This window comes from Phragmites australis, chromosome 9 (assembly GCF_958298935.1).
Source record: "Phragmites australis chromosome 9, lpPhrAust1.1, whole genome shotgun sequence".
Taxonomy (NCBI): domain Eukaryota; kingdom Viridiplantae; phylum Streptophyta; class Magnoliopsida; order Poales; family Poaceae; genus Phragmites; species Phragmites australis.
In genome coordinates, this window is record NC_084929.1 from 31,021,271 (window position 1) to 31,045,669 (window position 24,399).

General features: G+C 46.7%; 4 protein-coding genes across 7 annotated transcripts in view; 3 read left to right on the forward strand and 1 right to left on the reverse strand.

The window, feature by feature from the left end:
• LOC133929134 (cysteine proteinase inhibitor-like) overlaps positions 1-24,399 on the reverse strand; it is a 75,034-nt gene that overhangs the window by 4,105 nt on the left and 46,530 nt on the right. The window lies entirely within an intron of this gene.
• LOC133929128 (cysteine-rich receptor-like protein kinase 44) lies at positions 1,558-7,746 on the forward strand. The gene is made up of 7 exons (XM_062375752.1): positions 1,558-2,644; positions 2,979-3,119; positions 3,211-3,332; positions 3,447-3,657; positions 6,529-6,766; positions 6,838-6,988; positions 7,089-7,746. Exons 1-7 carry the CDS (start codon positions 1,834-1,836, stop codon positions 7,428-7,430), a joined length of 2,016 nt encoding a protein of 671 aa, XP_062231736.1. The 5' UTR covers positions 1,558-1,833; the 3' UTR covers positions 7,431-7,746.
• On the forward strand, positions 13,191-17,949 carry LOC133929847 (cysteine-rich receptor-like protein kinase 44). The gene is made up of 7 exons (XM_062376606.1): positions 13,191-14,170; positions 16,153-16,293; positions 16,385-16,506; positions 16,621-16,831; positions 16,948-17,185; positions 17,257-17,407; positions 17,508-17,949. Exons 1-7 carry the CDS (start codon positions 13,360-13,362, stop codon positions 17,847-17,849), a joined length of 2,016 nt encoding a protein of 671 aa, XP_062232590.1. The 5' UTR covers positions 13,191-13,359; the 3' UTR covers positions 17,850-17,949.
• Positions 20,977-23,712, forward strand: LOC133929129 (uncharacterized). Of its 4 annotated transcripts, none has more exons than XR_009911561.1 (3): positions 20,983-21,550; positions 22,901-23,144; positions 23,241-23,712. XR_009911561.1 is itself a non-coding variant. In XM_062375754.1 (2 exons), the coding sequence occupies exon 1, from the start codon at positions 21,117-21,119 to the stop codon at positions 21,552-21,554; it is 438 nt and encodes a 145-aa protein (XP_062231738.1). In that variant the 5' UTR covers positions 20,977-21,116; the 3' UTR covers positions 21,555-21,576; positions 22,901-23,233. The 4 variants fall into 4 exon arrangements, 2 of the variants coding, with proteins under 2 accessions (XP_062231738.1, XP_062231737.1); XR_009911562.1 differs by having other exon boundaries at positions 22,901-23,122; XM_062375754.1 differs by lacking the exon at positions 23,241-23,712 and having other exon boundaries at positions 20,977-21,576; positions 22,901-23,233.

Below are 24,399 nucleotides of genomic sequence, written 5' to 3' on the forward strand. Positions count from 1 at the left end.
CATCTTCTACTCCCTGCTCTTCACTTGCGCTCGCCACCGCGGCTCTCTCTCTCTCTCTCTCTCTCTCTCTCTCTCTCTCTCTCTCTCTCTCTCTCTCTCTCTCGCGCGCGCGTGAGGCTGTGCCGGCTCCTTCCGGTGGGGTGACGACCGACGCAGTAGAGCTCGTCTCCGGTCGAGTTCCCGTCGGCTCTCTCTCGCCGGCCTCGTGCGGGATTTGGCGTGGCGCCTTCCGCTTGTGCGGTGCTTGGCGGCTCAGTCGCCGGCTGCGCGTGTGCGCGTGCGGGTCTGTGGTGTCATCGGCGTGGTGGTCTCTGGGCTGTGCCTTCGTGCACACCATTGCTTGCAGGTTCTGGTCCCGTGCTGATTTTGGGCGCAGGATGGTTGCTCAGTTCTCGGTGCTTTCTGTGTCGTGTTGCCTTGCGTTTATTGTCCAGTGGTGATCGCGCTCGATGCTGATTGTCGTGGATGGTGTTCGGCTACTTCGCCTTGGCCCGGTGTTGGACTCTTGCTGTTGTGGTTTTCTCTGCTTCTCAGGTGCCGGCTGTGGTGTGCCTCGCAGCCGGCTCTGTGGCATTGTATCTCTGAAAACAACTCCCAGTTGTCCTCGGCATAGAGGGGGAGTCTCTGTTTTCTGGGACAGCACATTCGTGTGCCTTGCCATCTTCATCTTGTTGGATAATAAGCTCGTTCGAATCCCTCCTTTACATTCTAGCGTGCATTTTGATTCTCAGTCAATTTTAATGTATATGCATGCTAGAAGTTAATGTATATGCATGCTAGAAGAGGCAATAATCTGCTCTGTGATGATTGCGGGCTAAGTATGATTAGTGTTTCAATTGTGCTCTTAAGCTAGGCCGTAGTCGCCAGTTGTTGATCTAGTTGTATCTCTGTTAATCAGTTTTGTGTCCACTGTGGTGTGCCTTTTGGCACCCTCTGTTCAGTGGCTCTGTCTTGGCTCAGTGACTTTAGAGAGCACTTGCTGCTCTCTGTTCTTGTTGGCAAGGGCACCCTTGGACTTGTCTGTTGATCTGGTGCCTTTTTGTGGCGCTTGGTGTTGGTCTGTTGCCTTCGGCTGTCTTTGTTGGTGCCTAGTCCTGGTAGGTTTGGGTGCCCTGCTGTTCTCTTTGTTCGGCTCTCTCTCTGTTGTCTGTGGAGGCCGACTGGTATTGTGCTTTAGTTTTTTCAGAGCTGTACACTTAATCATAAACTAGGGTAGCTCGGCCTAGCTCTAGAGGTGATTTGATACACTGATCGGTAACATCTTAGTATGCGTTGGATGGCCGTTAATTCGGTAACTCACACTGAGAGCTATAACTTTGTTTTAACAATTGTTTATGTGTTATATTGCCTCTCATTGTCAACTATCATTCTTGATTCATTTGTATCTATGAGTAGCTTATGTTCTTTCATATATGCTTTTGAAATGCTCATGTTTACCTATATGATATATGTTGGCAGTTATGCTTTTATATATACATTTAAATTCAGAATCAATTTAATCATAATGTTGCTAAAATATACTTTAATACAACAAGTTAATCCGTTAGGCTGGGTCTTGCGCATGTTCACGACAAGGCCAGTTAGGCCACGAGGGGCTAAAGAGTCGGGCAATCAGCCCATGTAATGCATGTGCATGTTTCCGTTTGGCTATTTAACAAGAATCAGAAAACGATGCAAGTTAGTTCGGCAGCACCAAAACAGAGTCGAGCTCAGAGCGTTCTTCAGTCTACTGTAGCTTCTGTCTCTAACCAGATGTTGGTTTGAGTGTGTCCAGGTGATAGCGTGAGTTGAGCTCCGGCTGCAGCAAAACAGCAGCCGCCTTCCCCGGGAGCCATGTCCAATCTTCTCCCCCTCCTCCTCCTCTGCTCGTCCCTCCTCACCGCACCGACCAACGCCGGCGATCCAGTCTACACCTACTGCCCAAACAACACGGGCTACACGCCCGGCAGCGCGTTCCAGGCCAACCTCGACGCACTCCTCTCCTCCCTCCCCAGCGCCGCGGCCGCGTCTTCCGGGTTCTCCAAGAGCACCACGGGCGCCGCGCCCGACCAGGCGTACGGCCTCGCGCAGTGCCGCGCCGACGTCAACGCCTCGAACTGCCTCACATGCCTCGACGACTCGGCGCGGGACATGGCCAGCAGGTGCCCCGGCCAGAAGAACGCCATGGTCTTCTACAATACTTGCGTGCTCCGGCATTCCAACGCGAGCTTCTTCGGCGCCGTCGACACGTCGAAGTGGTACTACGTGTGCAACCCGAAGAACGCGACGCAGCCGGAGCAGTTCAGGTCGCAGCTCGGCGCGCTGATGAGAAACCTCACAGCGAGGGCTGCGTACGCGTCCTCGCGGATGTTCGCGGCCGGCTCGGCCGCACTCACGCCCTTCGTGAACACCTACGGCATGGTGCAGTGCACGCGGGACCTCGCCGCGGACGACTGCAACCTCTGCCTCTCCAACGCCGTGGCTTCCATCCCGAACCACTGCGACGGGAAGCAGGGTGGCCGCCTCTTCTACCAGAGCTGCTCCATCCGGTTCGAGGTGTACCCGTTTTACAACGTCCAGGCAGCCGAGGCGGCGATGTCGCCAGCGCCAGCCCCGGGAGGCGGGCCAGTCAACGTCAACGATCACTCCGTGCCAGGAAGCAACGGTGAGTCTCCGGTCTCCTGTCTGTACTCCTGTCCCTACTCCTGTCCCTTTCGTAACGCATTTTCTAGTTGACACTTGTTGTGGCTTGTAGCTGTGCATTATGCTAGTGCCACTGCGTTAACGTGTCCAGCGCCGGTGCCATGAACACCGTTTCTTCCTCTCTTCTTTTGGACTTTTAGTTTCAACCTTGCGTCTTGCCTGGACAAAAATGGCGCCGGAGCTGTCTCCATCCTTTTTTGCAAACATGACAGCATGATATGTGCCTTTCACAGAGTCGTGATGTTCTTTAGAAAGTCCGTTGAAAAAACTTGATGTTTGTTTTACTATTACTGCAGGAAGTAATCAAAGAGTCAGGACAGCTCTGCTCGTGTCAATTCCTGTTTCTGTCACGCTGTTGGTTTTGCTGCTAGTTGCTGCACTCTATCTCTGCAAGAGGAACGGAAAGCCCCACAAGCGTGTCCAAATTGCAAGCCCCGGTAAGTTCAGAAACAAGCCTAAGTTATCTGACGAAGAACTGTTAGGAAATTGTGGTGCAAAATTCAGGACTGACTGTTGTATATGTTGTAGATGAAGAAGAAATGAGAAGTTCAGAGTCTCTGCTGTATGATTTGAGCACCCTACGAGCAGCCACTGACAACTTTTCAGAAGAAAACAAGCTCGGCGAAGGCGGGTTTGGATCAGTTTACAAAGTAACTAGGCTTAAGACTTGAACCTGGAAATTAATCTGACTAACCTGGTTTACATACCTGACCATAATATTTGGCATAAGTACAGATTGATAATCTGATCTAAATGTTCTTCAGGGTACACTGCAAAACGGGCAGGACATTGCAGTGAAGAGATTGTCAGCAACTTCGCAGCAAGGACAAGTGGAGATGAAGAACGAGGTCGTCCTGCTCGCAAAGCTGCAGCACAAGAACTTGGTGCGCCTGCTGGGCTGCTGCATCGAAGAACACGAGAGGCTCCTCGTGTACGAGTTCCTCCTCAACAACAGCCTCGACAAGATCCTCTTCGGTACTTTCATTCAGATGACCATGATCCTACAGTTTTACAGTCATTTCGTTTCAGATCACTCCTCACTCGGCCATTTTGTGTCGACCTCTCCTTTTAAGTTATCTCGTGTAGCTCATATCAGTCTTTAGATCAGTAGCTAGTATGCACGAACTTCAACAGAAATAGACATCACAGACATACATCGAATAAATACGATAATAGAGTACAACACAGAGTTCATAACAACAGAAGCCCGTAGGTATAAATTAACAAACCCCCAAAGCACAGCGGAAACACATAAAAGTGACCCATACCCTACAGGCAGCTTGAGTGCAGACGAAACCGGCTTCACTAATCTTCATCTTCTCTTTCGACGAAGTCAGTCTCTGGATCATCTAGATCCACAATTAGCAAGTGTGAGTACATAAGATACTTAACAAGTCCTACCTAAGGAGGAAAAATTAGATGCTTAAAGGTAGATCAAGGGTAAGGCTGTAGAGTCTTTTAGGTTTTACGGAAAGCTAGTTTTGTTGATGCAAGGTTCATTTTGCAAAGACTAACTTCAATAAAAACATTTTTGAAGAGAAATACATAAGTTGAGCTTATGGGGGTTGACGGCCCTGGGGGAGATACATCCATCTCGCCAGTCCCCACAAGTCTTTTGCCAGCGGACACACAGTCTAGGAGGCTTAGGGCACAAAGCTAAAACATTTCTTTTCGAAAACACGGGCACACAGCCCACTCACATACCAAGGAGATACTCACGCCAAAAAGCTAATTATTGTGACCAAACCATAGCATGTCCTTGACCGAGAACACGGCTATCTGGATAGATTTAACACTCTGCAGAGGTTGTACACTTTACCCATAAGATATGCACAGGCTCCCACTTTAGCAACTGGTGAAGCTGTTATAACGAGACGCAACAACCTCACAATGAAGTCACAATATCCACCCATGGGGCACTAAGATACCAGGGGCCTTAAAAGATTCACGGGAATGACCACTTAGCAATCCCAAGGTTTTGATATAGCCTCAACAATATCACCAGCCGGACCTTGGGCTACACACTACCCAAGTCTTCTCCTGGTTCTCATTGCCACTACCGGCATCCGGGTGGGTACCGCACTAAGTCAGAGGGGTTAGGTCAAGTCCTGCCCATACAGGCCATGTGGTTGTACGAGTGGATACTATGTGAGATGTCACAGCGAACCAGTCCTTATACGACCGAGGCAAGAGTCTCCCAGCAAGAACACCACAAAGACGAACCTTGCTCAAAGGTAGCTCCCACCTTTGTGGGACACCTTACTCACCCTCGTCAACACTACTCTAGAGTTTTTCCAAGAACACGAGTTTTACACACACACGCACCAAGCACACATCACTTCACATTGTAAAGCATGATTATCATATGTAAATAATCTAGCTCTTTCTTTTGAGCAAAGCAATCCTAAGCATATTAGTAAACAAGCATTCATCCAAATAATCATTATAGTTGATGTTGGGATCCTTCTAGGGTTTCAACGGAATAAAGGTAACAATAACAAGGCATGGGATGAACAAACTAGGTCATAACTATTCTAGCATTTCTTAAAAAATCACAACTATTAATCTAATCATGCATACTCCTATTATTTGAAACAACGGCTCTACGGATTGTGTTTAAAAATATAGGATCAACATGATCAACGGTTGTAGGACTTGCCTTCGTTGAAGTCCTCGTCTGCTCCTTCTTCAAACTCCGGGTCCTCGGGGTCTTCCTCGAATGCTTCTTCCTCTAATAATCGCAACAACGACAGAGGCACACAATCAATCAAACGATTAAAACAATAACCAAATAATTTACAAAAAATTATGAAATTGACATGATTGGGTAGATCTCGAATTTAGATGAATATCGTTGGAAGAATCGTTGAAAACGGAGTTAGGACGGAGGAAAAACGGGCTTCGAAAGTTTTGTCGGGAGAGAAATTCAGAAAAAAGAAAAGGGCAGAATATTCCCAGAATATTCTGCTGAGTCGGCTCGTGGCTCAACTCGGAATCGGCTTACGGCTCATGGCTCGGCTCTGGGATCGGCTCACGGCCCGGTTCAGCTCTCGGCTCGACTCAGCGGCTCACGGCTCAAGCTCAGCTCGATTTTGTCGGTGGGCTCAGTGGGCGGCTCGACTCGGCTAAAATGAGGCCCACCTGTCAGCTACACATAGAGAGAGAGGGAGATATAAGAGAGAGCAGAGAGAGGAGGGGGCCGGCTCGGGCAGTTGAGAGCGTGAGCGGGCGAGAGAGAAGGGGGGGCGCGGGCGGCGGCGGGCCTCGCCGGTCGGATCTGGCCGGCGGGCAGCCGGCGGTGGGGAAGTGGCTTCGGCCCGGCGCGGAGGAGCGGCGGCGGCTCGGCGACGAGAAAGCGGCGGCGCACCGATAGCGGGAGGGCGACGGGAGCGGCGACAGAGGTCCAGGTACGCCCAAAGGGGGAAGGAGGGAGAGGGAGAGAGAGAAAGGGGGCTGAGGCGGGGCTCATCGGCGGCGGCGCTCGGAGTGAGGTGGCGAGGCGGCGGAGGGGCTCGGGGAGAGAGAGAGAGTGTGTGAGGTGGGGGAAGGGTGATACTGTTCACCCCTTTATATAGGCTGGCGACCGGCGGGCGCGCGGGGCGAGGGGCTGCGCGGCGCGGGGCGCGAGGCGGCACGGGGTGCGAGGACTGCCGGTCGGCGACGCGACAGTGCGGCGCGACGCGGCGCGGCAAGCGGCGGGGCAAGCGGTGGGGCAAGCGGGTCACAGGGAGGGACGGGAGAGGTGGAAGAGAGAGAGAAGAGAGAGAAAGAGGAAGATGGGGAAGTAAATTAGGGATTTGACATTTTGTTTGCTAAAAAGTGGAGTAAACTGAACCGAACTCGCAGATCCTGCACGACAACAGGAGCTAAGCTGGGGGCAGAGGCACAAGATTATCGAGGGGATCGGCCGAGGGCTCCTCTACCTTCACGAGGACTCGAGGCTGACGATCATCCACCGCGATCTCAAGGCGAGCAATATCTTGCTGGACGCAGACATGAACCCCAAGATCTCGGACTTTGGCTTGGCGAAGCTGTTTAACATGGACGCGAGCGTGTGTAACACAAGCCGTATCGCCGGAACATAGTGAGTTCGCTGCTGGCCTCCGGGCACCCTCCATTTGTGTTTACCTGACATGCCGTGTATTCGAAATGCAGCGGATACATGGCGCCGGAGTACGCTCTGCACGGCATCTTCTCGGCCAAATCGGATGTTTTTAGCTACGGCGTCCTTGTCCTCGAGATCGTCACCGGCCGGCGCAACACCTATACGCATGCTTCAGGATCTTCTGAAGATCTGCTTACCTTTGTAAGTTGTAACCTTCGAACGAATCCCTCTGACTAGCAACACGTACGCATCGCAATTGAGAGAGAATTAATTCTTGCATCGCATCTTCAAAAACGGGCAGGTTTGGAGGCACTGGAGCAGCGGGAGCGTGCAGCAGCTGCTCGAGGGATGCCCCGCCGACGGGCGGCGGCCGCAGGAGATTCTGAGGTGCGTCCACATGGGGCTGCTCTGCGTCCAGGAGGACCAGCACCTCCGGCCCGGGATGGCGTCCGTCGTCGTCATGCTCAACAGCCGCTCCATCACGCTGCCGGCGCCCACCGCTCCGGCCTTCGCGCTTCCCGACCGTCCGCTCACTGCGGTCGTGGACGCGCGCGGGAGGGGAGCGGATGGCCAGGGCCCGATGGTGGCAGCTCCAGAGCCGTCAATCAACGATGTCTCCGTCTCGGACTTGGAGCCGCGTTGATCTGTCAGTAGCACGGACGACGTTGATCAGTCCATCAACGAGGCCTTGTGTTCGAATTTTCTTCTCGTTCTGAATTGAAGGAGTAGCATTTACATTCAAATTTATACTACTATCCAAAGTGATTGGTTGTTGTTTTTTTAAACAATGATTAGTTGTTTTGTTGGAAATCTTGGATCGGATGAAAGGAAAATGAACAATAAAATGCCTTGTGGTTCAAGTTGACCTGGTTTCTTCCAAATAAAACAGTGGCAAGTGTAAGCTCAGCAAGTGTGCATCCAATACTCTTTTCTTTGGGAATACAGTTTGCTGATTGACTGGTGATTTTGTTGCAATGTTTTTTTAAAAAAATGAGGGCATTTTGTTGCAATGTTGTTGTGTTTTTTTACAGGCAATGTTGTTGTGTTGGCAAGGAAGTGGCCTAAGAAATGCAGAATGGCGTTCGAGATCACGGTCGAGAGATCACAGCCGAGCTGGTCCGAGTCGCAAATATCGACCTTCCCGGAAATTTTTATTTTATGTTTTTTTAAATAATGAATTGTAACTGTATTAGTCTGTTTTAAAAACTTGCAAATCTAAGACTCCTGTCATCTGTTTGAGCATCAGACAACGGGGGATATATTTAAAAATAAAAAATTATGTTCTAATTTTCTAATAAAAATATGATTTATACAATAAAAAATAAAAAGATGAATTTCAGGATCTGAATTTTTTTTAAGAGATAAATGATAGCATTCTCTACGGAACATATTTTTTTAGAATTTTTTATAACTATTTTAATAATATTTTAAATTTGAGAGCATTAGTGCGATAGATCCCAAGAGTCCAAATTTTTAATTTTTTGAAACGGACGCACACAAATAATTTTTAAATTTTTTAAAAAATCATCCTTCAAGAGTTAGAGTCTGTTTGATTTACTGTCATACTTTACCAAATTTTCTCTAACAGTAGTTTGGTTCGCTACCATAATTTTGACATGTCATAGTTTTTTAGCCTTCGATCTTACCTGTTATAGACTAATTTTTTTAATCAAAATTTGTCTAAGATATAATAAACCATTTATCCGTCACATCTTAAATATAGTAATATACGGTAGCGAACCAAACAGACTGGCTCATAGTTAAGCAACCCGTCCCGTGCTCTCGACGTCCACGCGTTGCGGCTCCAACTCCGCGCGCGAACTTGCTCTCATGGCCTCTGTGAAGACAGCTTCAACCTTCAGAATTCCAAACCTATCACACGTGTTGCCTTCTTCTAGAAAGTGAAAAGTAATTTCCACAATTTTCACAGGCGGTCCACGTAAGTAACCGCCTGTGTAAATGCTCCATTTTCACAGGCGGTCCTCGGCCACACGGGGTCGCAGCCACTTTCTCAAGCGGTTTTTCCTATGAACCGTCTGTACAAATCAATCCTAAGTGTCTCGAAAAATAGGTTTTGTAGTAGTGTTTCTTCGACTCCGTAGCATGGACTTGAGCAAAATCTTGTGTCTGGTGGAAGTATATCTTATCTCCATACTCGAGGATCACCATAGGCGGATGCGTGTTGAACTGGATCAGGCGTGGATCAGGAGAAAACCTCATGGCTTCTTCAACGGTGATGGCAGGGAAGGACTCACCTACAAGAGGGAATCCTTCAATTAGCACACCATGTAATCAAAGTTTTGTGTATACACGTATTAAAATCTCCCCGTATGCTTTAACAAATGCATTACGTGCTAACTTTATAGCAACGTAGCATGCAGGTTGGGCAAAGCCCCTTTGTTTTCCGCCATGGTTAGTATGTCACAGCAGGCACACTTGCCTTCAAAATAATAAGACATAACATGCTGATTTTAATTTCAGCCACGCACATGCAAGTCGGGCACTTTCTTGATCCTCTTTGTTTTCTGCCACAATTAATCTGTTAGGGTGAAAACTTTATGTTTGTGTAGCAAGCATCGTCCAATGCATGAGCGGACATTGGAAAATTTTATAACGACCATTGGAGCACAGCAAAGATGGGAGGAAAATTGGATCCCACTGGGCGTGCCATTTTGTTTGTGAAAACAAAAAAAAGTGTATAGACAAGGAACATACATATGCATGGAACATGTATTTCATTAATTCTTTTTTAATATACAGAGTACATGAGTCCGCGACAGTTTGTCTATTCTGTCTTCCGCGTCGATGCTTATGGAGATTATCTGATTGGAGAGATTATGTAGTCGCCGATTCCCGGGGCCTGGTTAGGCGCATCCGGTTAATTACATATGTAGGGCAAGCTGCAGAACACCTCCGATTAAGCTGCGCTGGGGTTATCATCTTTGAATTTGTATCACTCGCCATAGACATAGAGGTTGATGCAAATTCAATAACCGGTGTTTGCGGATGTGGCACGGGTGGCTTTTGTTTTGCCGAAACCCAGTCACGGTATACAACCATCACGTTTGCTATATGGAGCGAGTGCCGCGATGAAGGGGTTGACTTTCGCCTTATCGGTTCCCAGTCATGTATGCCTCCATCATCGGACATGGATGTATGGTTGCTTTTGCCTCGTCGGTGCCCAGCAATGGTGCATCTGTTCCCGTCCGTTTTGAACGTGTTGATAGTATAGTGACCTTGCCTCGTTGGCACTTGGCCATAATTTCATCTAGCCTCATTGGTCATAGACGTGTGAATCAATGAGAGTGGTTGTAGCCTCATCGGCATTTAGCCATAGTGTTTTAGGCCTACTCGATCACCTCGACACCCGGCCACGATGTCGATACATATATTTTGAATCTGCATGCCTCAGCCTTGCGGCTAGCACTCTCACATAGATGATGCTTGCTTTATAGGAAATATCACTCCCGTGCGCATGCACGAGGCCAAATTGTATCTTCATGCCAACAAAAATACTGGGTGGTATGTGATGGATGGCAGTGGGATCTCATCCTTGCAGTTATTAAATGGCTCAGGTAATCCATAGATCCCACCACCGCGCATGAAAGTACCGTTGTTTTTTTTATCTCGATGATTTCTACTCACCATAAATCATGGTTTTCACGGAGGACACCATCGTTGGCGACGGTGGCTTGACAAAGCTAAGTTGGTGCCGCCGATGGTGTTCCTCCTGGAAACGATGATTTGCAGTCGATGAACTTGTGCAGGATCTTCCTTTCAATATGGATGTGCTTCTCTCAGATGGATGGATGGTCATGTGTGTATGTCGTGAGGGAGAGGATGTGCGTGTGCACGTGTAGATGGGAAGAGCAGCAGAGCCTCCGGCGGATGGGCGTCGGCGTTTGCGTTTGTGTGTGCATGAGAAAGGCAGCAGTGCCTCCGGTGGCTCGGATCCTCCCCTTCTTCTGGCGTGTTCGGTCCTTTATATAGGCCAAGCAACTCCACCTGGTTCAGATAGACACGTACGTGAAGGTTCATTTAAACCGATCCGAGTTTATCTCCAACAACGTGATCCTTATCTCTAGTAACCAAGCTGTTAACAACATGCATTTGTTTAAGTGCCTGGATACGTATGCATGGTCCTGTTGTTTGGCCACATGCATGTACATTTTGAAGTCCCCGGTGTATACAAGCCTTCTTATCTTTTGGGAGTTGGCCGCGTGTTCGTTTTAGTCGACGTACACGATCCAGACGACGTGGAGGTTGGCCGCGTATTCGTTTTCTTCGTAGACAGTCCGTTGTAATGAGTATTTGGTGAGCAGGACTCCAACTAGCTCAACTTGCTAAGTATTGCACGTCACATGTATGAAACAATTTTCTCTTCCTCTTCCTTGCTTCTCGAGTAGCACAAATGTTCTCATCTCACTGGACATGAGTAAAAATATTCATCAAATAGCTGCGATGATCGAGGAAGAAGGATTTGCAGAGACGACAATGAGGTAGCGCATCACGGGCGGCGGCGGTGGCGACTTCATCGAACGGCGGCGCACGGACAGGGCAGCAGCAACGTCTAGGACATAAGGGCGTGGAATAGGGATATGAGAGGATATGCAACTCCTATTTATAGGGCTAAGGGTGGCTGGTTGAGATGGAGTCCAAGCCGAACTCGAATCGGATTCAAGTTCGAGTCGGTTATAGTTTCCTTTTTCGTAACTCTCTATTCCGAGGATGATATCTCCATCGTCCGGACTCCAAATTTGACATTTCTAGACTCGAAATTGCAGTACTCGAAAAGATCCACAAATTTGGTATTCATTGAAACTTCTGAAAACGCCATCTTGATTTTCAAAAATATATCACAAGATAAACTATTTGAACTCAGACTTATCTACGCAACACTGATTTTGAAGGCCATAACTCCTAGGTCCATTGTCCAAAAGGGACTTCCATAGGTTTAAATCAAAGCTCTCGATGAGACCTACAACTTTGGTATTACAAGATTTGCATTTGAGGCCGTATTGAACTCCGAAACTGCGTGAGAAGATGAGATTGACGACTAGGAGTAACTTGTAGCCGGCTTCAATTGCCATTATGGCCATTTAAGGCGATTTCCACTATGAATTGCTATGAATTGAAAGAGGATAAATAGATGTCAATGCATCTTGATTGAGCACTAACTCGAGCTTTTTTGGCCGGCCTTGGCTGCCAGGCGAAAGGACGACATCGTTTGGAAGTGGATGAAACGATCAGGTACATGCACATGCAAAAGAGCTGGTTTGAGCTAGCTTTAGCATACATGTGTGCCGTCATGCTATCAATCCAATGTGATGCAAGATTGATAGCTTGATACTGGTTTGGAGTCACAGGCTAGAAAGAAAAATATTAAGGAAAAACAGTGCACACTGGGTTAGATCAAAATGATGCGAGATGAGATTATCCACGGTGGATTTTTAGATAATGTGGAGAAAATAGAACAAGGATTTATACAACTTTGAAATTCCTTAACCTATTCTAATATTTTATAAATACATTTTTATCACACAAAATAATCTTTTTTTAAACTCTAAACAAAATTTTGTAAAAGCTTTCGAATTTTAAAAAAAAATATTATTTTATTGTTTTAAAATACTCACAACCCAAAATAGAAATTTTGTGATGTGACAAAACATTATCTGTGGAGGGGCTGGCAGAATGGCTCAAGGCGGGGGAGGAATGCCACAATCTTGATAGTGCGGCTGGCTCCAATAACTCCAGTGGCAAGCTATTGCTAACTGAGGAGGAGTGGCTAGCGCGTCAAAAGCAACGTCATGGCGGTAAGGAATCGTCCGGCGGCTCCAGGTCAGGCTGCGGGCAGCGGCATGGCGGCAAGCCGACGCCGCGCACGACACCAAGGCCAGCACGCGTGACGTCTCATGTTCGAGAAGGTGCATATTGATAATGTTCGAACCGAAGGCCAGCTTGCCGATATTCTAACAAAGTCAATCGGGCACGTGACGTCGCTTGTTCGAGAAGGTAGATGTTGATAATGTTCGAACCGAAGACCAGCTTGTGGATATTCTAACAAAGTCAATCCGGCGCATGAAGTTCATCTGTGACAGAGGCTTGGCGTGATGAAGGTGAAGAAGACTGAAGTGCCATGATTAGAGGGTGTGATTTGTTAGATTATCTAATCATGTCACTAGATAGTTAGCTAGCTAGTTGTGCATCTGCATGTTAGTTAGTTTGCGGGTTTATGTAGTTAGCTAGTTGTGCATCTGCACGTTAGTTAATCCGTTAGGCTGAGTCTTCACGACAAGGCCAGTTAGGCCACGACGGGCTAAAGAGTCGGGCAATCAGCCATGTAATGCATGTGCATGTTTCCGTTTGGCTACTTAACAAGAATCAGAAAACGATGCAAGTTAGTTCGGCAGCACCAAAACAGAGTCGAGCTCAAAGCGTTCTTCAGTCTACTGTAGCTTCAGTCTCTAAGATTTCATCTCTTCCCGTGTCAAGATGTTGGTGTGAGTGTGTCCCGATGATAGCGTGAGTTGAGCTCCGGCTGCAGCAACACGGCAGCCGCCTCCCCGGGAGCCATGCCCAATCTTCTACCCCTCCTCCTCATCTGTTCGTCCCTCCTCATCGCACCGACCAACGCCGACAATCCAGAATTGACCAACTGCCCGAGCAACACGAACTACACGCGCGGCAGCGCGTTCCAGGCCAACCTCGACGAGCTCCTCTCCTCCATCCCCTCCGCCGCGGCCGCGTCCTCCGGGTTCGCCAAGAGCACCACGGGCGCCGCGCCCGACCAGGCGTACGGCCTCGCGCAATGCCGCGCCGACGTCAACACCTCGGACTGCCTCAAATGCCTCAACGGCTCGGCGCACGACATGGCCAGCAAGTGCCCCGGCCAGAAGCGCGCCATGCTCATCTACGACACCTGCCTACTCCGGCACTCCAACGCGAGCTTCTTCGGCGTCATCGACGTGTCGGTGCGGTCCTACATTTGTAACAGTTATAACGCGACGCAGCCGGAACAGTTCAGATCGCGGCTCGACTTGCTGATGAGGAACCTCACGGCGAGAGCCGCGTACGCTTCCCCGCAGATGTTCGCGGCCGGCTCGGACGCAGTCATGCCCCTTGTGAACATCTACGGCATGGTGCAGTGCACGCGGGACCTCACCGCGGACAACTGCAACATGTGCCTCATCAACACCATTGCGTTCATCCCGTACTGCTGCGACGGGAGGCAGGGTGGCCGCATCGTCTACCCGAGCTGCACCGTCCGGTTCGAGGTGTACCCGTTCTACAACGTCCAAGCCGCCGAGGCGGCAATGTCGTCAGCGCCAGCCCCGGGAGGCCGGCCAGTCAACGGCACCGACCACTCCGTGCCAGGAAGCAACGGTGAGTCTCCGGTCTCCTGTCCGTACTCCTGTCCCTTTTGTAACGTGTAGAAACGAGATTGACGACTACAAAGGGTATATCATCAGCGCCAGCCCCGGGAGGCCGGCCAATCAACGGCAGCGACCACTCCGTGCCAGGAAGCGACGGTGAGTCTCCGGTCTCCTGTCCGTACTCCTGTCCCTTTTGTAACGTGTAGAAACGAGATTGATGACTACAGAGAGTGATCAGGCGTCTTAACAAATTTTTTATGAAATTGATAGTTTTCTACTATTTGGATCACCCAACGCACTTCAAAACTCTAACGAAAATAAAAATAGAAAAAAAAATTAATAAAAGAAAATTGAGGTAACATAACTTCACGGATGTTATATGAACCATAGATTCTATTTAAGATCAATACACGTGTCCTAACACTCGAAAGATCACAACTTGCAAAAAAAAAAATGAACACCGAGCAACAAAATACTCCAAGTTGATTGTTTATAGACGAGGAAATTCAAGATCACGTCACATAAGCATGTGTATACAAATTTTATATCTCTAGCAACAAGAAGAATGACCTCACAAGGTGCTAAAATTTTAACCCAAAAACCAAAACGAAAATCAAATCTGAAAACCGAAAAACTTGCAAATTTACAAGGGAACCAATAGAGTGAAACTAGAAATAGGTGAGAACAATAATACGAAGAAAATTAAACTTCATTGCAGCAGAGATCAGCTTTATTTTAGACGGATTACAAAGATTTATCTCTCAAAACTCTCACCTATTATATAGGCTAAACATCCATCCTTCTTTTCTTTAAAACTCTAGCTCTATGCTCTCAAATAGGTGGTATAAGAGGGTTCAACTGGCTAGTTCAAACTTTCTCATAGTCCTACCTATCTATTTATAGACTAAAAAATTTAATCCTTAAATTTTCTAGCTTTTTCTCAAAATACTCCTATCTTGTAGTACACTCTTATTTATCACTAAAGGCATTTTGATCAATTTTCTTCTCCATTCATCGGACGGTCGCAGTGCCTTCACGACTTAGCTTCGTCTCGACGCAAACTTCACTATAGTGTCACATACTCCTCCGATCCTCACATGGTTTTGAGGCCAAACCGCGAAACCTTCTGTAAGCTTACACCTTAAGCAAGCGCTTCGATATCGACGTGTATACTCCATCATGCAATTCTGACCGTTGGCAAGTCTCTCCCTCTCCCGATCCCTCGGCTGTCTTGTCACTTGCATCGACATCCCCTTTGTTTTGCTTTATCAACACGTCGTCTCCATCCATCTTCCATACTTTGCTTGACCTCCACGTGTTCAATTAGGATCACATTTGACTCTGTTTGGCCTCTTTGATCATCCGGCACTAAACACTCAGCTTAGCCCTGATCATCCCGCCATCGACCGCTAAGTTGCATCCATCACTTGCACACTATGAGACAAGCAAACACATATCTCTAACTCTAATTCCAGTTAGTCCAAAATCAATATGCTCAAATGAAATTCCAAATCAATTCAAATCATATCAAAGCTCATGCAAAACCGAAGATCATTAAACCAAATAAATACCAATATTAATCAACCATCACAAATAAATTAAACTATATTTCAGCTTAATTTCTCATAACACATTTTCTAGTTGACACTAGTTGTGGGTTGTAGCTGTGCATTCTGCTAGTGTCACTGCGTTAACGTGTCCAGAGCCGGTGCCATGAACACCGTTTCTTCCTCTCTTCTTTTGGACTGTTCGTTTCAACCTTGCGTCTTGGCTGGACAAAAATGGCGCCGGAACTGTCTCCATCCTTTTTGCAAACATGACCACATGAGATGTGCCTTTCACAGAGTCGTGATGTTCTTTAGAAAGTCTGTTGAAAAAAGGCGATGTTTTTTTTACTATTACAGTTCAATTTCAGCGTTAGGACGATGCCTGGTCGTAGCAAAAGGCTGAAATAGCTTCTGTTCTGAATTTTCGACGACGCCGTCTGTGCAGGAAGTAATCACAAAGTCATGACAGCTCTGTTCGTGTCAATTCCTGTTTCTGTCACGCTGTTGGTTTTGCTGCTAGTTGTTATACTATATCTCCGCAAGAGGAACAGAAAGCTACACAAGCGTGTCCAAATTGCAAGCCCCGGTAAGTTCAGAAATAAGCCTAATCTATCTGACGAAGAACTGTTAGGAAATTGTGGGGCAAAATTCAGGACTGACTGTTGTATATGTTGTAGATGAAGAAGAAATGAGAAGTTCAGAGTCTCTGCTGTATGATTTGAGCACCCTACGAGCAGCCACTGACAACTTTTCAGAAGAAAACAAGCTCGGCGAAGGCGGGTTTGGATCAGTTTACAAAGTAACTAGGCTTAAGACTTGAACCTGGAAATTAATCTGACTAACCTGGTTTACATACCTGACCATAATATTTGGCATAAGTACAGATTGATAATCTGATCTAAATGTTCTTCAGGGTACACTGCAAAACGGGCAGGACATTGCAGTGAAGAGATTGTCAGCAACTTCGCATCAAGGACAAGTGGAGATGAAGAACGAGGTCGTCCTGCTCGCAAAGCTGCAGCACAAGAACTTGGTGCGCCTGCTGGGCTGCTGCATCGAAGAACACGAGAGGCTCCTCGTGTACGAGTTCCTCCGCAACAACAGCCTCGACAAGATCCTCTTCAGTACTTACATTCAGATGACCATGATCCTACAGTTCTACAGTCATTTCGTTTCAGATCACTCCTCACTCGGCCATTTTGTTTGCTAACAAGTGGAGTAAACTGAACCGAACTCGCAGATCCTGCACGGCAACAGGAGCTAAGCTGGGGGCAGAGGCACAAGATTATCGAGGGGATCGGCCGAGGGCTCCTCTACCTTCACGAGGACTCGAGGCTGACGATCATCCACCGCGATCTCAAGGCGAGCAATATCTTGCTGGACGCAGACATGAACCCCAAGATCTCGGACTTTGGCTTGGCGAAGCTGTTTAACATGGACGCGAGCGTGTGTAACACAAGCCGTATCGCCGGAACATAGTGAGTTCGCTGCTGGCCTCCGGGCACCCTCCATTTGTGTTTACCTGACATGCCGTGTATTCGAAATGCAGCGGATACATGGCGCCGGAGTACGCTCTGCACGGCATCTTCTCGGCCAAATCGGATGTTTTTAGCTACGGCGTCCTTGTCCTCGAGATCGTCACCGGCCGGCGCAACACCTATACGCATGCTTCAGGATCTTCTGAAGATCTGCTTACCTTTGTAAGTTGTAACCTTCGAACGAATCCCTCTGACTAGCAACACGTACGCATCGCAATTGAGAGAGAATTAATTCTTGCATCGCATCTTCAAAAACGGGCAGGTTTGGAGGCACTGGAGCAGCGGGAGCGTGCAGCAGCTGCTCGAGGGATGCCCCGCCGACGGGCGGCGGCCGCAGGAGATTCTGAGGTGCGTCCACATGGGGCTGCTCTGCGTCCAGGAGGACCAGAAGCTCCGGCCCGGGATGGCGTCCGTCGTCGTCATGCTCAACAGCCGCTCCATCACGCTGCCGGCGCCCACCGCTCCGGCCTTCGCGCTTCCCGACCGTCCGCTCACTGCGGTCGTGGACGCGCGCGGGAGAGAAGCGGATGGCGAGGGCCCGAGGGTGGCAGCTCCAGAGCCGTCAATCAACGATGTCTCCGTCTCGGACTTGGAGCCGCGTTGATCTGTCAGTAGCACGGACGGCGTTGATCAGTCCATCAACGATGCCTTGTGTTCGAATTTTCTTCTCGTTCTGAATTGAAGGAGTAGCATTTACATTCAAATTTATACTACTATCCAAAGTGATTGGTTGTTGTTTTTAAAAAAAATGATTAGTTGTTTTGTTGGAAATCTTGGATCGGATGAAAGGAAAATGAACAATAAAATGCCTTGTGGTTCAAGTTGACCTGGTTTCTTCCAAATAAAACAGTGGCAAGTGTAAGCTCAGCAAGTGTGCATCCAATACTCTTTTCTTTGGGAATACAGTTTTCTGATTGACTTGATTTTGTTGCAATGTTTTTTTTTTAAATGAGGGAATTTTGTTGCAATGTTGTGTTTTTTTATAGGCAATGTTATTGTGTTGGCATGGAAGTGGCCTAAGAAATGCAGAATGGCGTTCGAGATCACGGAACTAATCGAGCTCTATTGCAGTATGGGCCGGCCCGCCTAGGCTATCCAATCCACGGTCGAGAGATCACAGCCGAGCTGGTCCGAGTCGCAAATATGGACCTTCCCGGAATTTTTTTATTTTTTATTTTTTAAATAATAAATTGTAACTATATTAGTCTGTTTTAAAAAAAATTGCAAATCTAGAATCCTGTCACCCATTGAAAGGGCGTTAAGTAACGGGCAACATGTGTTAAAAATAAAAAACTATGTGCTAATTTTTAGGTAAAAATATGATTTATACAATGAGAAATAAAAAAGATGAATTTCAGGGATCTGAAATTTGTTTTTAAGTTGGAACTTTTTTAGAGTTAAATGATAGCACTATCTACCTAACATATATTTTTTAAATTTTTTATAATTATTTTAATAGTATTTTAAATTTTAAGAGCATTAGTGCGACAGATCCCAAGAGTCCAAACTTTTAATTTTTGAGACGGACGCACACATTTGTAATTTCTAATTTTTTTTTAAAAGATCAGCCTTCAAGAGTTAGCGCATGTTTGGTTCACTGGCACACTTTACCAAATTTTCTCTGACGGTTGTTTGGTTTACTACCATAATTTTAATGTGTCATAGTTTTTAGCCTTTGATCTCATCTATTATAGACTAATTTTTTTATCAAACTTTGTCTAAAATATAATAAGAAATTTGTTCATCACACTTTAAATACGATTTTTATTAAAAATATAGTAATATATGGTAGTGAACTAAACAGACTCGGCCCATAGTTACGCAACCCGTCCCGTGCTCTCGACGTCCACGCGTTGCGGCTCCAACTCCGCGCGCGAACTTGCTCTCATGGGCTCTGTGAAGACAGCTTCAACCTTCAGAATTTCAAACGTATCACACGTGTAGCCTTCTTCTATAAACTGAAGTACCAGATGTTTTCCACTCCATGCTCCGTCAGCGTTAGTGAATGAACAGTCAGAGTCGTCGTCGACGAGTCTATCCCGTCGACCTTAGAACACGTTTCAGAACCCAACAGCCCTGCCTTACGCTCAGCACTCTTCACGGGCCCTGTTTTTTTTGGTTTTTCTGTTGTTTTTCTACTGTGATTTCTAAGAAACAAAATCGTCTTTACTATTCTTTTCATTTAAAAATAGTATACCTATTTGTTTTAAGTACGATCTTCGGAGTTAGATTTTAAATTTTTTATAAATTATATCATTTATAGCTATAAAATCTATACAGTATGAAATTATTTTAAATTATGAATATAGTTATATAGTTTTTATAAAATACATAATAATTAATTTTTTAAAAAGAATATGTATATTATTTTTGAACAGAGAGAGTCCTATAAGCTTGATAAGCTAGAAGCCAATTTCGACATGTTTTCTCCGGGAACAGATTTCCGAGAAGCCGCAACTGAGGCTTAGGGCCTGTTTGGTTACCCGCATGTCCTCAGCGTGACTCGTATGAGTCATGCAGGCTGAGTTGAGATAGGCTGTTGAGATGCAGTAGGGTCTGTTTGGTTGGCTGCACGTGCTCAGTCTGACTGAGAAGAGATTGCGTTTGGTTGCCCACATGAGTATATGTTACAATATAAAGGAACTCACTTTTTTACCAAATAACCTTGGATTGAAAATTTTTTTATAAATTAATACATCACATGATAAGAATATTATTGATTTTTTTTTATGATTTTTGAGAATTTTAATTAAATATTAACTTAGACTTTTTAGATCAAACTAATTAAAATGGGTTGCTAGTGAGCTTTAGTTCGCTCATGAAAATGTTTAGAATTTTTGGACCACTCTCGTACCCTTAAATAAAATCGAGGGTTAAATAAAAAAATTCATATATACAGTAATTTTGCACCGTTCCGAGCCGGCCGAGCGGATACGGCCAAATCCTGCGTATGTGTGAAACCAGGCTGGTGCGATGCTCTTGCACGGGCGGATGCAAACGTAAGCAAGCGATCCACGCAACCAAACATCCCTTCCACGACTGCGATTGCATGCATCTATGCTTGGATGAGCGGAGCCGAGTAACCAAACACGCTCTTAGTTCTTCAGAAGCATGCAGGCCGTGCAGAGTAGATAGGTTGGATGAGCCTTCTACTAGCTACCACTCAGTAGATCGCGACGCTTTGTGTTCACGTTCCCTGGAACCCGTGCACGCTCTCGGCTCTGACGTGATGTGCCGTTTTCCCAGTACACAGTGCGTTCGTGAAATCTTGGGTAGCTGATCTGTTGAAGTCCGAGCTAGCGTTGTCTCTGTCGCAATTTCGTAGTGCAGGGGGCTTGAGCTCGTGATCCCACCCACCAATTTTTGACAATCTTGCGCTTTGCCACTGGAAATTACAATAGCTCGATTCAACCTTACCAAAAAGATTTAGAGAAAAAAAACTAGAGCTCTCCTCTCTCTTTTTTCCACCTCCTTCTTTTCTCTTTTTGTTTCTCTTTTTATTCTTTCTCTTTCATGCAAAAAATTAAAGAAGAGCTCGAGGAGCTTCTAAGCGTATGAGCGCGATCTTACCGGTCCGAAATTTAACCCTAAACGTGCATCCTCATTTAAGACCTTTATCAGGGAGAGAACCTAGCTGTAAAAAAAAAACTCCCAAGCGCGCTCAGGGTGTAGGACTTACCCTCGGTTGTTGTAGACCGTGTTTCTGCTTAACCCGGCGAGTTAGGGACAACCCAACCCAAACCACACGTCTTCGCTCTACAAAAGCAACGGCGGCGCACCATGGTCTAAGAAAGCAAAAACGCGCGCGCGCGCGCACGCATAACATACGCACCACGCCCAGTGCCGCACGAGGTACAGAGAGGGAGAGGCAATGGAAGCGCTCACGGGCGGCAGGCCGCTGTCCGCCCGGGAGGAGGAGCTGCTCGGCCTCCTCGCCAGCTTCCCCGACGGCGGCGAGTACGGCTCCGACAGCGAGATGTCCTTCTCCGACCTCGTCGTCGAGGCCGGGGCCAGGACGAGCGGCGCGGACCAGTGCGCCGCGGCACCGCGGGAGGATCGCAGGAGCGCGGCGGCGCTGTCGCCCGAGCGGCATGAGTCGGCGTTGAAGCAGCAGCGGGGGCAGGTGGCGAGGCAGAGGAGGCAGCGGATCGGCGGTGGCAGGGGGAGCAGCGGGGGTGGCGGGGACGGCGTGCTGCTCAACGTCTACGTGCCGGGGCTGCTCACACGGAGCATGACCGCGCCGCGGCCCGGCCGCGGGGCGCTGCCGCCCGGGGCCGCGGCGAAAGCCGCCGCCGGAAAATCCAGGTGACCAGCAAACCGAAGATCATGTGGTTAGAATTGTTTTGCTTGTCTTGAAAGCCTTCAGGTTGCATGGTAGGAGTAAAACATTTACATTTCGTGCCTCCCTGAATTAACAGAATTTATCATGCCACCGTACACACCCATATCAACATCTGTAAATAAGAGACTGTTTGTTAGTTTGTAGTTGAATCGTTGCAGACTTAGATTACAAGGAGTTAAAAATCTGGATGGAGCATATCTCGTACAGCGTCACGGACTGTTGATAAAAGCATGAATTTCATAAGGAGTTTGCAAGATTTGTCTCAGAAGATGGTCCGATTCCTCTATGTAGAGACTGGGGAAAAAATCGAGGTGTTTCAAAGGAGTATCTATGCTTTGTACTGGTGCAAATGCACATGACCATCTTATCTATTATCTTAATATTAAGGAGATAAAGGAGCCACAATATTTGCTTTTAAAACCACGAAATTATCATGTTAATCGAAAAAATGATATAGATCACTTATTGTTATGAACATCTAATGGTATAGATTAAACCAATGAATCTATATCAAATACAATTAATAAATAGCTAAATTCGGAACTAATAATTATGAAAAATTAGCAGTTCGATTTTCATACGATTTGAGAAGCAAAATATCTAAATAAAGAGTCCAAATAAAATAAAATAAATAATAATTAAAATTGAGGTTAAAATAGAAAAAGAAGGATCTATATCAAATATTGTCCTAGAAAAAATAAATTATTATAGAAATCAAATGTCTAAATAAAGAGTCTATGTAAAATACAATTAATCAAATGCTATTGTAATAAAATATTGCAACGAGGCTAACCACGCTATTAATATGTGGCACTTACTAGTTATTATTATTAGAAAATCATTACATTATTTGATGATGTTATAAGTTGTCATTAGTAGTTGCATTCTTCCCAACACATCATACACAAAGACTTTTCTTTTTACCAGTGTGCATGCCTGCATGGTCTGTTTCTGAAACATTCTTTCTCAACCAAACGGCGCTGAAAGGTGTAATCAGGTACATGCATTTTTCTTAGGATCAGTGTCTTTCAGGACCAGTTACTAGTGATCCTCTCCTTTAGACCAAATGATTCTTCCATCCTTTTGACCTAGCTATCTTTCTGGAGTCAAAAAAACAACATCTCATGACCAGGAAAGCAAAGAAAATAATCTGACCAAAGCATACATAGTTTCCAACACTTTCTCAAAAACCGCTTGATTGCAAAAGAGTGTTGACATGTTCACGATTATTGCACTTTCGATTTGTTGCTTCAGATGCCTTTGGAACATGATTTACACCAAGCTAACGATCAAACTGATATCTGATCTTTCAGGACACAAGCTCCTCTGGCCATCGGATGCTGGCCGGCGTTGTGGGGCCGCGGCCGCGATCGCCGCAGGCCTGCCAAGGCCAGCAGCTGAGAGACGGGATATCAGAGTGCCAGCATGAGATACGACGATCGCACGACGGATACCACTAGCGGCACCAAACTGCATGCGGTTGCTTCATAAGCTTAATTTCTCGCAGCTAACTCGAGACACTGCTCCTTGCACCTGTAAATAATGCCTTCCTTTCTGGTGTGACATCGCTATCTTTCTCGCAACTTAGACGTCTTATTAATTTCCCTCGAAAGAAAACAAAACCTTTGACGCCTGAAAGCCTTACTTTGTCAGATTTTGATTGTGCAATCGGGGTGCTGCTTTTGGGCCAGACTTGACGTTTCCCATGGCGTATCGCACAAGTGATGCAAAAGTTTAGAAAAAGGCAAAAAAATCAGACCCCCTTGAAGTGTACCCGCTGCTGTTGGCAAGTAAAAGATGCAGCCAGGCCATCAGAAAAGACGAGAGCTCGTGTGACTTGTTCGCCAGTCGCGTTCTTATGTTTTCCAAGCTGTGGAGACGAGAAAACGCAGGAGCCTCGATGCGTCACTCGAAAGTGACAACGGTTGATCGGCGATGCGATGGAACTGAATCTGATACGCAAGTGACGGAGTGAGCGTTCGCTGTAACGTGCCGTACGCTGCGTTGAGTGGCTTGCTGCCCGGAGATGTGGCTGGTTTCCGGGGGAAAAAATCATATGATGTGCGGTACCGCTGGAGGGCCATGTTTCAATATAGATTTCGAAATGATAGGTGAGATTTATTAAATGCTAATTATATTTGTTAATTAATGAGTATGCCGAATTTTTTTTATTTAAACAAGATCCACCGTTTTTGATATTTTTCGTGGACAGATAACGATCCAGACGGTGTTACAGGAGAAGATGTTTGCCCCAGCGCTATATAGATTTTTTTTTTCCGTTTCCGGAGAGAGGCGCGCCCGATTCTACTAACAATCTCCAAGAGCTGGGGGGCCTGGGAGCCGATCCGGAGAGAGCCACGTCCAGCACGACGCTGTTGAAAATTTGCCGAGGGCGCTTCACAAACACGAACCAAAACGGCGCCGGTACCGTACAATACACGAGCACGCATACTCTCGCGGTTCTAAATCTCGAATCCACCGCAAGGCGCAGGAACTCTCAACACACGTACAGTGCTGATACAAGAGCATTCCCTTTTCTTTTTGTTACAGAAACGGAGGCTCTGCTCTACCCAACCCCAAAACGTTAGTTCAAGCCGAGGACCGCTGGTTCTGAGCCCAGTTATTGCGGAGCCCACTAGGAGAATTATGAGCTCGGAGCCGGTGACTCAGTGCTCACCTCGCGGACTTACACCATTTTCAATAGATACTTTAAAATTTTATTTTCTATAATATTATTATAACATCCTCTAATATTATTATAGTATCCCTTATTTTTTTCATCTCCAACAGCTATCTTATTTCTTACCTTTTA